General features: G+C 42.4%; 1 protein-coding gene across 2 annotated transcripts in view; it reads left to right on the top strand.

The window, feature by feature from the left end:
* The window catches only part of LOC139276174 (matrix metalloproteinase-16-like), a 421,723-nt gene that overhangs the window by 146,007 nt on the left and 261,038 nt on the right, over positions 1–14,678 (top strand). For both annotated transcript variants that reach the window (XM_070893755.1, XM_070893764.1), the window contains exon 2: positions 8,299–8,447. In XM_070893755.1, the coding sequence (XP_070749856.1) occupies positions 8,299–8,447 (149 nt within the window). The remainder of the gene's footprint in view (positions 1–8,298; positions 8,448–14,678) is intronic.

Here is a 14,678-nt window from a genome sequence, read left to right as displayed (position 1 = left end):
GCTTTTCATTAGTGCACAAATGATCAGATTTATCAATTTCATACAACTTAATGTCCTCCAGGTTGCTAGTCCAATACGATAGCCATTGGGCTACAGCACCATGACTCAAATAATACAAAAAAAATCTTCTTTTCATTTGGTCACAGGTTGTTAGTTTGGATTACCCATATTACTACTGGTACCACTATTACCTGTGAAAAAACATTTGCGAGATAAGAGAGCTCTCACTATTGGTAATAAGTTATTCCCCATGTAGCTGGAGCATGATAATCTGGAACAGGATAGATTAGTTACCACCTGTTCAAAATTCTTGGCTTTGTTTGAAATGGCAGTAAGAACCAATAAGATGAGAAACATTTTTAAGTGTGTTTTTTCTATTTCACATGGTATGTCCTTCCACAAAAAGCACGACAAATCCAATCCGGCCAATTACAGCCCCATCAGTCTACACTCAATCATCAGCAAAGTGATGGTAGGGGTCGTTGAAAGGGTCATCAACTGGCGCTTACTCACCAATAACCTGCTCACCGATGCTCAATTTGGGTTCTGCCAGGACCACATGGCTTCAGAGCTCATTACAAACTTGGTCCAAACATAGACAAGAGAGCTGAATTCCAGATGAGAGTGAATGCCCTTGATATCAAGGCAGCATTTGACCGAGTGTGGCATCAAGGAGCCATAGTAAAATTAAAGTCAATGGGAATCAGGGGGAAAACTCTCCACTATGGAATCTTAATTAGCACAAAGAATATGGTTGTGGTTGTTGGAGGTCAATCATCTCAGCCAGAACATCGCTGCAGGACAGTGTCCTCGGCCCAGCCATCTTCAGCAGCCTTCCCTCCATCATAAGGTCAGAAGTAGGGATGTTCACTGATGATTGCAAGTGTTCAATTTCATTCTCAACTGCTCAGATCATCATCATCATCATCATAGGCAGTCCCTCGGAATCGAGGAAGACTTGCTTTCACTCTTAAAATGAGTTTTTATGTGGCCGAACAGTCCAATACAAGAACCACAGTCCCTGTCACAGGTGGAATAGATAGTCGTTGAGGGAACGGGTGGGTGGGACTAGTTTGCTGCATGCTCTTTCCGCTGCCTGCGCTTGATTTCTGCATGCTCTCGGCAATGAGACACGAGGTGCACAGCGCCCTCCCGGATGCACTTCCACCACTTAAGGTGGTCTTTGGCCAGGGACTCCCAGGTGTCAGTGGGAATGTTGCATTTTATTAGGGAGGCAGTCCATGCCTATATGCAGCAAGACCTGTAAGGGATATCTCACGGCAGCTGGGGAGGAATGTGGGAAGGGAGTAAATCCAGTTTTCGTGGTCAATGTCGGAACAAATGACATAGGTTGGATTAGAGTGGAGGTCCTGCTGAGGGATTGTCACGAGTTTGGAGCAAAATTAAAACGCAGGACCTCAAGGCTAATAATCTCTGGATTGTTGCCCGAGGCACATGCAAATTGGCATAGAAACAGTCAGATCAGGAGAATTAGCATGTAACTGAAGGGCTGGTGTGGGAAAGAGGGATATCTTTTCATGGGACACTAGCACCAGTACTGGGACAGGAAGGAGCTGTACCAGTGGGATCTGTGTCCAAGCGGAAAGGGTAAATCGGGAGGTGGCAAATACTTTAAAGTGGTAAGACAGGGGAGAGGGATCTACAAGAAATGAAACCAGCCTAAATATAAACAAAACAGGAAAGGACAGCATAGGAAAGAATAAAGTAAGGGATGACATTGATGGCCAGGGAATAAATAGAGTTATTGAACAGGAGTGTAAAAAGATGGTTAATAATAAACTGAGAGGAACTGATCTGAAAAATGAGTTAAACTGTTTGTGCAGCAATGCAGCGATGCACACAGTGTCCATAATAAAACAGGGGGACAGGAGGCAATAACATGTTGTGAGGAACCAGACAGGGTAGGGATTACTGAGACATGGCTACAGAAAAATCGGGATTGGGAATTAAACATTACAGGGTATAACATATTTAGAAATGATAGATTGGGAAAAGGGGGATGTGGAGTAGCTGTAGTTATCAGAGATAACATAATGGCAGTTAAAAAAAAAGTGATGCAACTATCAGCAAGTCAAAAATAGAATCCATGTGGATAGAGACAAAATATAATAAAGGATCCACACACACTAAATAGTCTACAGATAACCGAATACTGGAAGGGAGGTGGAGGAAGAAATATGCAAATAGATTAGGGAAATGAGTAAAAAATGTAGAATAATAATCATGGGAGATTTCAACTGCCCTGATATTAATTGGCCAGAAGAGATGGGTAAAGGGGATAAGGAAACAGAGTTCCTACAATGTGTACAGGACTCCTTTCTAACCCAATATGTAAGAAGCCCAATAAGGGAGGATTTGTTTTTGGATCTAGTAATGGGGAATGAACCAGAGCAGATAAAAGAAGTAAAAGTAGGGGAACATCTCGGCAATAGTGACCATAATATAACACGCTTTAAGATAATAATTGAGAAGGACATCAAAGCCACATTTTTAGTGCTGAGAAAAGAACTTGGGAAAATAAAATGTACAAATATTGGCAAATAATGATGTAGAACAGCAGTGGGAAACATTTAAAACAGTGTACAACAGAGTGCAGGAAACATATATTCTGCTAAAATACAAGAACAAGCTAAACACTAATGAGACACCATGGATGAATAAAGACATGAGAAAAATTGAAGGTAAGGAAAGAGGCATACACTAAGTACATGGACAGCAGGGGAGTGCATGATAAGGGAGAATATGAAGAGACAAGGAGAGAAGTCAAAAGAAACAATTAAGCAAAAAGAAACTATGAAATTAAATGATCAAGGAACATAAAACAAAATAGCAAGATATTTTACAGGCACATAAATAAAAAAGAGGAAAGGGTTGGGAATAGAGCCACTAAGTGATTGACGGAATAATATCACAGGCAGTAACAGAGAGATAGCAGAAATATTAAATATTACTTTGCTTCAGTATTTGCCAGGGAGACAGAATAGGTGGACATACATTAAGTACATAGACAGCAGGGAAGTGCATGATAAGGAAGAATATGAAGGGATTAGGAGAGAAGTCAAAAAAACAATTAGGAACTATGGGCCCGATTTTCCCCATGACTTGCTCCAATATTTTTGGAGTAAGTTGTTTTTTCTGGCGTAAGTTAAAAAATGCCATTTTCCCAACAATATTTGCTCCAGAGTAAGTCACTTAGGTTAGATTTTTTTTACTTCAGTTTTTTTTTTCAAAAGGGAGCGTTCCCGTAGACTTAATCCACTTTTGGCCATTTATGCCATTTTGGTCTTGGCGGCATCGGGAGGGGGGAGGGAGAGGAAAGGTTACAAAGTGCTTCACAACGTGCTGCTCAAAATCAAAGTCCTCCAGTTTGAGCGGGAAGATGATCTCACACACTGGGCACTTTTGGCTGTCAATGCTCTCCTCTCCGGTATCCTGTGAATTCTCCTTGCCATCCTTGCTCTGCACCAAGTCAATGCTCCATCGAGCCCGTGCCAGCTCTCTGCAAGAGCACTTCAGCTAGTCCCGCTCCCCCGCCCTTGTCAAAAGGGCCACAGCCCATCTGCCACTAAAACTCACATGTCTCTTCATCATCTCCAGACTCCATTACTCCAATGCGATCCTTCGATATCAGAGTGTGCGGCAGGCCATTCGGCCCGAGATAGGGACGGCGTGCTTCGGCCCCTCCCACACAGCGTCAGGCTGCAATGAGCTATTGCACATGCGCGCATACTCTAGCGCGCACGTGCAACGGTGCCGGCAGTGTTTGCTGTGCAGGACTGTAGCTCCGCCCCCCACCACATGAGAAACTCCACGCCAGGACCCGGGATGCACAGCAGAGTGGCCAGAACGGGGGCACATTTTTTCGGCGTTGTTTCCAGCGCACAAAGCCGGTGCATTTATGGTAAGTGCGCCGAAAAAACTGCTTGGGGAAAATCTAGCCTAACAAAATTAAATTATAGCAACATAGAAATTTACAGCACAGAAGGAGGCCATTTCGGCCCATCGTGTCCATGTCAGCTGACAAAGAGCCACACGGCCCTCGGTCAGCAGCCCTGAAGGTTACATATAAACGTATGAGCATTGATTAATGGCAGAAAGGTAAAGAGCATCTGGCCTAACCAGTCCATCCCACACAACTGCGATACCCCATGTATCGAAACATTTTCTAAGGGTAATGGTTGATGTTTTTGTGACTGGAAGGATGTTTCCAGTGGGGATCTGCAGGGCTCAGTATTGGGTCCCTTGCTTTTATGGTATACATCAATGATCTAGATTTGAATATAGTGAGTATGATTAAGAAGTTTGCAGATTACACTAAAATTGGCTGTGTGGTTGATAATGAAGAGGAAAGTCATGGACTGCAGAAGGATATCAATCTACTGGTCAGGTGGGCAGAACAGTGGCAAATGGAATTTAATTCGGAGAAGTGTGAGGTAATGCATTTGGGGAGGGCAAATAAGGAAAGGGTATACACATTAAATGGTAGGCCATTTAGAAGTGTAGATGAACAAAGGGACCTTGGAGTGCTTGTCCACAGATCCCTGAAAGTAGCAGGCCAGGTGATAAGGATGTTAAGAAGGCATACAGAATCCTTACCTTTATTGACCGAGGCATAGAATACAAGAGCAGGGAGGTTGTGCTTAAATTGTATAATACACTGGTTAGACCACAGCTGGAATACTGCGTGCAGTTCTGGTCACCATATTATAGGAAAGACGTGATTGCATTGGAGAGGGTGCAGAGGAGATTTACGAGGATGCTGCCTGGAATGGAGAATCTTAGCTCTGAGGACAAATTGGATAGACTGGGTTTGTTCTCCTTAGAACAGAGGAGGCTAAGGGGAGACTTCATTGAGATGTACAACATGTTGAGGGGCCTGGATATGGTAGATAGCAAGGGCCTATTTCCCTTGGTGGAGGGGTCAATTATGAGGGGGCATACGTTTAAGGTGGTTGATGAAAGGTTTAGAGGGGATTTTGAGGGGAAGCTTGTTCATGCAGAGAGTCTGGAACTCACTGCCTGGAAAGCTGGTAGAGGCAGAAACCCTCACCACATTGAAAAGGTGCTTGGATGGGCACTTGAAGTGCCCTAACCTGCAGGGTTACGGACCTAGAGCTGGTAAGTGGGATTAGACTGGATAACATCTTGTTGGCTGGCGCAGATACGATGGGAAGTACTTTAGGGAATCTAATATGGCCAGAGTGATCTCCTGGACTCATTTCGATCACCTGGATGGGTCCGAGAGGAATTTTACCAGATTTTTTTCCCAATTGGCTTAGGTTTTTATCTCTTCCAGGAGATCGCATGGCTCTGGATGAGGTGGAGTGTAAAATGTTGCGATATATGGGGTATCACAGCTGTCTGTGGCGGACTGTTTGGGCCGGATGCTCATTACCTGTTCGCCATTGCTCAGTGTTCATATATTTATATGTAATCTTCAGGGCTGCTAACCGAGGGCCATGTGGCTCTTTGTCGGCCGGCGCGGACATGATGGGCCGAAATGGCCTCCTTCTGCACTGTAAATTTCTATGTTTCTATGTTATGAAAGGTTTTGATAGAGTAGATACAGAGAGAGTGTTTCCACTTGTGGGGAAGAACAAAACTAGATGCCATCAATATAAGATAGTCACCAAGACATCAAATAGAGAATTCAGAAGAAACATCTTTACGCAGTGAGTGGTGAGAATGTGGAAATTGCTACTACTGGGAGTGGTTGATGTGAATAATACAGATGCATTTAAGGGGAGGCTAGATAACCATGAGGGGAAGGGAATAGAGGGTTATGCTGATAAAGTTAGATGAGGAATGACGGGAGGAGGTTCAAGTGGAGCATAAATGCTGGCATGGACTGGGTGGGTCAAATGGCCTGTTTCTGTGTTGTATATTTCCACTCATAGGCGAAACTAAAACTAGGGAACATACTCTTAGAATAAGGGGCTGCCCATTTAAAACTGAGATGAGGAGAAATTCCTTCTCAGAGGATTGTAAATCCATGGAATTCTCTGCTCCAGAGAGCTGTGGAGGCTGGGTCATTGAATATATTTAAGGCGGAGATAGACAGATTTTTGAGTGATAAGGGAGTAAAGGGTTATGGGGAGCGGGCAGGAAAGTGGAGCTGAGTCCATGATCAGGTCAGCCATGATCTTATTGAATGGTGGAGCAGGCTCGTGGGTCCAAATGGCCTATTCCTGCTCCTATTTCTTATGTTGTTAATATCCTCCGTAATTCTATGTAAATCTGGATGACATTCAGATTTGGGCTGATAAGTTGAAAAGTAACATTCACGCCACACAAGTGCCAGGTAATAACTATTTCCAAAAGTGAGTGTCAACCCACTGCCACTTGACATTCAATGACATTACCATCGCTGAAATCCCCACCATAAACATCCTGGGGGTCACTATTGATCAGAACCTCAACTGGACCAGCCACATAAATAATTTGGCTACAAGAGCAGGTCAGAGGCTGGATATTCTGCGATGAGTGCCTCTTCCACCAACTTCCCTGGTCGCTTGCTCAGGCTGAGCTGAATGATCTGATTGCTATATGCCTCAGCCCATAACTTCTGCTCCTCTGAGTCCAGATCACTGCTCCCTCTGCGTCACCATTGGGAGTGCGTCCCTCAGTCATTTTGCGAACTCTTCCACAGTCACTTTGCCCAGCTATGTGTCTTCCTGACTTTAAAAAACTGTGCATGTGAATAATAGGGTTGATTTTCCTCCCTCCTCCTTTGCCTAACATGACTTGAACCCCTTCACCTGACATGCGATGATCTAAAACTGCCTGTATTTCTGGCTGCAGGTAAATTGAATGAGCCTATCTTTTTCCCTAATGCGCATCACCAGAATTGCAGACTGAAACTCAACAGCCTCAGTACACCGCAGAGACTTGAACTAGTGGTAATCCCTGCCAACTACAAGCCCCAAAACAGCTCTTAAGATCTTCTTGAGTACCTGGAAAAAAATACTAAACTTTTTCTGGGCTGCTTGTCTTGCTGCCTTCCCCCTGGTGGATCCTCTGATCGGAGTGGGACTGAGCACAAAGCAAAATGCCTAATTCTTCTGGGCGCCCTTCCTGTTGGAAGAGAAAAATGTAGCAGGGGGCACCACAATGTCACTCCTGCCTCACTATATGGGAATCAAATGCTTCCCCCTCCAAAATTGGAGGAAATCCCAACATATGCAATGCAAAGAGGGTGAAGACCTGGGGGTGAATTACTTTAAAGTTGCTTCTGTTGCACCACCTGTGGGAGAATCCTGTTTATGCATGTAAACGAGGTTTTCATTGGTTCTCAGCTGAAGTTACAGCAGTGCAGCGAGAGGAGCCCTGAGGAAAACACCAGCGATGCTGTTACAGATCTCAGCCTCATTTGTCAATCCTTTGCAGCCGAGAACTGAGCAATCCCTGAGTACAAACCAGAGGAAAATCTCCGCTGATTTCTTTTTAACACGTCCACTGTTGAAACAGATCAATATGTTTTCTCCACAAAAATGTTGTAACTGTAAACCTTTTCAAAGTGTCATTTCATAACTGTGCAATTATATCAGTCCATCTTAATAGTCTTGTTACTTATATTGGACCACTTCAATTTATAGCATAATGTAATTTGCATTGCATCATAGTTTGTCATAATACATAACTGAAGGTTCATTTTAAATCATTTTGTATTATATAGGAATACGAGTAGGCTTTTGGCCCATCAAGCCTGCTGCACCATTTTGTTATCCTGGCACGTTTCGCCTTTTAATCCAATTCCTTGTCCTTTCCATAAGCCTATAATATCCTTACTTATCAAGCGAGCATTTCCCTTTGAAACAACTTAATTCATTCTGCATCCATAATCCTCGGTAGAGTGTGTCTTGCTACCCATTGTATGAAGAATGATTTTCCGGGATTGCTCTTAGTTCTGATTCTAAGATTATGGTGGATATTCTCAGCAAGTTAGACATCCGTGGAGAGAACAGACAAGACGTTTAGAGTTTCAACCTTTAACTCAGAATTCAAGAGTTTGGGTCAATAGTGATGAAACTTCTTGTCTGTTTTTTCCATGGATGCTGCCTGACCTGGAGTGTTTCCAACATTTTCTGTTTTTGTTTCCGATCTCCAACATCTCCAGCATTTTGTTCCTACCATTCAGCAATGTCTCCTATGGGTGCTATAAAATGCTATGCCACCATTGTTCAGAAATGTATGGGTTTTTGTAAATGCGATTTCTTTGGACGTTTTTTCAATGGCTGTAATGAACTGATCAATTGGCATCTCTCTTTCTTTTTACAGATATGGTTACAGAAATACGGCTATCTTCAAGCTAGTGAACCCAGAATGTCAGTGTTGCGGTCTTCACAGTCCATGCACTCAGCTGTAGCTGCTATGCAGCAATTCTATGGAATTAAAGTTACGGGGACTTTGGATGCAAATACAATAGAGTAAGGAACGTCTGTTTTCCCCCTCAGCTAGCACCAGCTCACAAGTGCTACGTCTGCCAGAAGAAGTTGATCAACTCCTGCTTGTAATTTGCAGAGCAACATTGCTGTCATTTTCAATAATACCAGAAAATATAAGATTTCTCCATTGCACCTTAAGGGAAAATGCCTCTTATTAATGTAGTGGTTATAGAGTGTTTGGATGTAGCAGGAACTGTCATTTATATTCAGTAGGTACCTTTCAATTATACAGATCAAGGGTTTGCTGTTTTTCCGTTCCATGGTTGTGCACAACCAACATCCAGACAAACCTAAGCTCTAATAAAAATATTTACCAGCAAGGTGCAGATGCACACAATTTTAAAGACAAAATGCCACCTTTAAGACTGGTAAGGTAGTGTGAGGTTGATAACAAGTTAGAACTACGCAATGCTATCAGTGATCAGGTCAATCCTGAGAAGCCAAAGTTGTTGATGAAAATCAAACTTGACTTTTACAATAGGAATTTTTGGGACAGTTTCCAGTCTTTATATATTCATCTAAACTTTATTGGAATAGCTAAAGGTCAAGCATTTGAAACTTCCCAAAATATCTTATTGAAAACTCATGGTGGACTCCTGTTTCCTCTGCTATTTTTAATACTCCAAATGATCTCCATTGCCTTTATAAGTGGACTAGTGAAACTTGACTAATTTCTGGGTGCTACAGTACTAACCAAAAGATGGGGGATTGAAGTTTCTGAGCAGTGTGTGCCTCAAAGTTACTTTTCTCATTGGGGTGAGTTTTTCATACCCTTGGCCAAGCCATTCGATGCTGTGCATAAAATGGCAAGAAGTTCAATTGTGAGACGGGAGGGAAAAACTTATATCTGACATGCCTTGCTGAAACCGTACCTCAGCCTGAACAGTGGTCGTACAATTTTTCAGACTATCTCACCCCTCCCAGCCACAGGTTGCATAGTGATAAGCTGCTTTCAAGAGAAGAAAATCAAGAAAAACTTAAAAAAAATAATAAAGCATTGAGTCAAGCTTTCCTAAATTTTTCTAAGCAAGCAACAGGTGTCTTGCTGTCACAGTTAGCTAAAACTCAGTCAGGCACAAATCTCATTCAGTATGTTTATCTCCAGGAAATTAATTTGAATTCCATCTTGTCCAAGTAGTTAAAATGTAATACTGAAATTTGCTTGCGCAATATCATAGCATAACACACATTTTTACAGTCGATTCAATAATCTCAATTTAGGAGATGTTAAGGTTGCATCACACCAGACATACCCAGGTACATTAATAACAGTCAGTATCTTGAAAGTGAAAAAGTATTAAAGAATTTAACTGCTAGTCTGTGCAAACGGTAACTTCTTGAAAAATTGAACAAGTTCATTGCCATTTTTTTAAGTGAAAAGTATAAATGGAAATGGCCTTAAACATTTTTCGATGCCTGGTTATTTAAGTTGAAGAAGTATCAGGGACTACTGAAATTCCAGACCTAAAACACTTCAAAACTGAATGGACAATTGAGACAGAGCTGCTTCATACAGGATAGGAGAAGAGGCATTTCAACCACTCATGAGATTGATTGGCATTAAAATAACTGAAAATAGAGGGCAGAATGACCATTTTCTTACTGCTATTAAGACTAGCTGACGATATTATTGGAAACAAGAACAAAGACATATTTTTGACAAACAGCTGACTGCCCTAAAAGGAAAAATGGTCAGCAGTATTAATTTTTATTTATTACAAAATGGCAATAAAAACTTTCGCTCATGAGTCTATATAGTAGTCTGCGCTTGATGCTCCCTCCCATTTGGTATATGGAGCATAGGTCATATGGAGTAACACTGTGAAAACCATATTTAGATATATACACTTGGCATTTTGCCAAAACTACCATTAATATAATATCTGAGTTTGAATTAGTGTTGTGTTTTAATAAAGTTGATGCATCAAGTTGAGCTGATTTTGATGAACTAATTTACGAGAACATACCTGCCTGAAGCTGGAAAGTGCAGTCAAGGGCACTGTAGTGATGCACTACATTAGAGCACAAGTGTGCTGTACAACAGAATGTTAGGACATAGGTTCACATTCACACTCCTTCACACCCAGTGATTAACCTGTCTCAGCCATGAGGAACTAACGAGCAAAGGCCACAGGGAAAGATAGAGGCCGAGAAGTTAGAGCTATGAGCACTAGCTGTTAAGGTCGGTTTTGGTATTTTAAAAAATGGCGGCCATCTCACTTACACCCGCTTCCAGTGGGTCCTGCGGCAGCAGCCATTTTCGGCAGGTCGGCAGCACTGCCGTTTCAGCACTCGTGGAAAGTATTTTAATTATCAGAAGCGGGACGTTAATCAAACTGGTCAGTCAAACAGTATAGGAGGTAAATACTTTAAAAATCAACTCTACTGTACAATAGTTGTAATAATCTCAGGAAAAATCCAAGCTGCACTTATTTACATTTTATACATTGGGGTTTTCTAGTTTAGGAACTGATAAAATGATACGCAAAGTTTGGAAGTCTGCTTTGAAAAGGCTCACAGAATATTCTCACCAAGATTTCTCCAAAAGTCTGTTGTTATTAAACATTGAATTGAACTCTCTTCTGCACCATTTACACCAGTAAAATTCTGACCAAGAGTCCATGTTTCTCTTTTTCAAAATGCATTTCCATTGATGTCGCATGCAATGGTTTAAAGACATCTGTGCTACAGTCTTATGTAATGTTTCCAGTCACAGTCCCTCCAGATCTGAGCCGATATTTAACAGCAGGCTAGCTACAAGATGGTCCCCTCCAGCATCATGGTGGAGCACAAACTTCTACAAAGCGAACATTTCGGTGAAACATCTGTGGAACTATGGCAGCCAATGAAGGTGGGAGTATCAGGCAGTCTGGCATCTATTTGTGGACCCCACACAAGACCCAGACAAGTGTCCGCAAAAGTAAAAGTGGAGCAGTGCCTCATGATGTGCCACAATGCACAATGCTCCAATTCTACAAGGGCCATCAGTGGACTCGATAGCAAACCCAGGAGCCATCACCAAATGATCCGACACAGCACATTGCCTGAGAACGCTGCACCGAGCCTGCAGATGCGACCTTCTGCTTCCTGCTGAGCTTAGCGCTGGAAAGAGCGCGTTGCACCACAGGTTCTCCACTCCATGCATGTACACTAGGCAGGCAACACCAGAATACAGGGCTGCCTGCACTCTTTCAGCAGGCAGCTGTTTGTCTTGGCCAGTGCAGTTACCGGCAGGTTTCCGGCCGACTCGAATTTCTAGGCCTTGGTCACTCCCATGCATTTACCATTGGCCATTTTCATATCCACCCCTACCTTATGACATGGGGAGAATGAAGACAGGATTAAAAAAAACTTTAAAGAAGTGAGATCTATCCTCCAAAAATAGTGAGCTAAATGATCTCTTCCTGTGCTCTCAGATATTGTTAATTTCATTTCGAACAGTTTAATTTTGCTCCAATATATTGAATTAGGCAGTTTGTGCCCAAGCTATAGGAGGGCATTTTCCTTTTAAAGTTAATTTTTTTTAATTCATTCCGGGGATGTGGGCGTCACTGCAAGACCAGCAATAAGACAGGATTAATAAACAATCTCCTAGTAAAGGATCCCCTTGGAATGAGTCATCATAGCATGATTGAATTTCAAATTCAGATGGAGGGTGAGAAAGTTGGATCTCTAACCAGCGTACTAAGCTTAAATAAAGGAGACTATGACGGTATGAGGGCTGAGTTGGCTAAAGTGGACTGGGAAAATAGATTAAAGTATGGGATGGTTGATGAACAGTGGTGTACATTTAAGAGATATTTCACAACTTTCAAGAAATAGATATTCCAATGAGGAGGTAAGGGTGTAAGAAAAAAGATAGCCATCCGTGGCTAACTAAAGAAATAAAGGACGGCATCCAATTAAAAACAAGGGTATACAAAGTGGTCAAAACTAGTGGGAGGACAGAAGATTGAGAAGCTTTTAAAAGCTAGCAAAGGATGACTAAAAAAATGAATAAGAAGGGGAAGATAGACTATGAAAGTAAACTAGCACGAAATATAAAAACAGAAAGCAAGAGTTTCAATAGGTATATAAAACGGAAAAGAGTGGCTAAAGTAAATGTTGGTCCCTTAGAGGACGAGACCGGGGAATTAGTAATGGGGAACATGGAGATGGCAGAAACTCTAAACAAATATTGTGTGTGTCTTCATGGTAGAGGACACTAACAATATCCCAACAGTGGATAGCCATGGGGCTATAGGGGGGGAGGAACTTAACACAATCACAATCACTAAGTAGGTGGTACTCAGTAAGATAATGGGACGAAAGGCAAATAAATCCCCTGGACCTGATGGCTTGCACCCTAGGGTCTTAAGAGAAGTAATGGCAGGGATTGTGGATGCATTGGTTGTAATTTACCAAAATTCCCTGGATTCTGTGGAGGTCCCAGCAGATTGGAAAATTGCAAATGTAACGCCCCTATTTAAAAAAGGAAGCAGACAAAAAGCAGGACACTATAGACCAGTTAGCCTAACATCTGTGGCTGGGAAAATGTTGGAGTCCATTATTAAAGAAGCAGTAGCAGGACATTTGGAAAATCAAAATTCGGTCAGGCAGAGTCAGCATGGATTTATGAAGGGGAAGTCATGTTTGACAAATTTGCTGGAATTCTTTGAGGATGTAATGAATAGGGTGGATAAAGGGAAACCAGTGGATGTGGTGTATTTGGATTTACAGAAGGCATTTGACAAGGTGCCACATAAAAGGTTACTGCACAAGATAAAAGTTCACGGGGTTGGGGGTACTATATTAGCATGGATAGAGGATTGGCTAACTAACAGAGAACAGAGAGTCGGGATGAATGGTTCATTCTTGGGTTGGCAATCAGTAACTAGTGGGGTGCCACAGGGATCAGTGCTGGGACCCCAACTATTTACAATCTATATTAACGACTTGGAAGAAGTGACCGAGTGTAACGTAGCCAAGTTTGCTGACAATACAAAGATGGGAGGAAAAGCAGTGTGTGAGGAGGCCACAAAAAATCTGCAAAAGGACATAGACAGGCTAAGTGAGTGAGCAAAAATTTAGCAGATGGCGTATAATGTTGGAAAGTGTGAAGTCATGCACTTTGGCAGAAAAAAATCAAAGAGCAAGTGATTATTTAAATGGAGAAAGATTGCAAAGTGCTGCAGTACAGCTGGACCTGGGGACACTTGTGCATGAAACACAAAAGGTTAGTATGCAGAGAGAGCAAGTGATAAGGAAGGCCAATGGAATCTTGACCTTTATTTTAAAGGGGATGGTGTATAAAAGCAGGGAAGTCTTGCTACAGTTATACAGGGTATTGGTGAGGCCACACCTGGAATACTGCTTGCAGTTTTGGTTTCCATATTTACGAAAGGATATTCTTGCTTTGGAGGCAGTTCAGGGAAGGTTTACTAGGTTGATTCCAGAGATGAGGAGGTTGATTTATGAGGAAAGTTTGAGTAGGTTGAGCCTCTACTCATTGGAAATCAGAAGAATGAGAGGTGATCTTATCGAAACGTATAAGATTATGAGAGGGCTTGACAGGGTAGATGCAGAGAGGATGTTTCCACTAATGGGGGAGAGTAGAACTAGAGGGCATGATCTTAGAATAAGGGGCCGCCCATTTAAAACAGAGATGAGGAGACATTTCTTCTCTCAGAGGATTGTAAATCTGTGGAATTCGCTGCCTCAGAGAGCTGTGGAAGCTGGGACATTGAATAAATTTAAAACAGAAATAGACAGTTTCTTAAACGATATGGGGATAAGGGGTTATGGGGAGCAGGCAGGGAGGTGGAGCTGAGTCTGTGATCAGATCAGCCATGATCTTATTGAATGACGGAGCAGGCTCGAGGGGCTGTATGGTCTATTCCTGTTCCTATTTCTTATGTTCATATGTTCTTATGTTCTTACGTTATGTGGAGCGGGCAGGGAAGTGGACCTGAGTCTATGATCGGATCAGTCATGATCGTATTAAATGGCGGAGCAGACTCGAGGGGCCGTATGGCCTACTGCTGCTCCTATTTCTTCCGTTCTTATGTTCTTATTATTTATTCCTGTCCCTCATTGCCCTTGAAAAGGTGGTGGTGCCCGCTTCTTGAACCACTGCTGTTTGTATGGTGAAGGGCAAGATCAGATCAGCCATGATCTTATTGAATGGCGGAGCAGGCTCGAGGAGCGAAATGGCCTACTCCTGCTCCTATTTCT

Source organism: Pristiophorus japonicus, chromosome 1 (genome assembly GCF_044704955.1).
Source record: "Pristiophorus japonicus isolate sPriJap1 chromosome 1, sPriJap1.hap1, whole genome shotgun sequence".
Taxonomy (NCBI): Eukaryota; Metazoa; Chordata; class Chondrichthyes; family Pristiophoridae; genus Pristiophorus; species Pristiophorus japonicus.
Note: the sequence above shows the minus strand (reverse complement) of the source record. Positions and strands in the feature narration are given on the sequence as shown.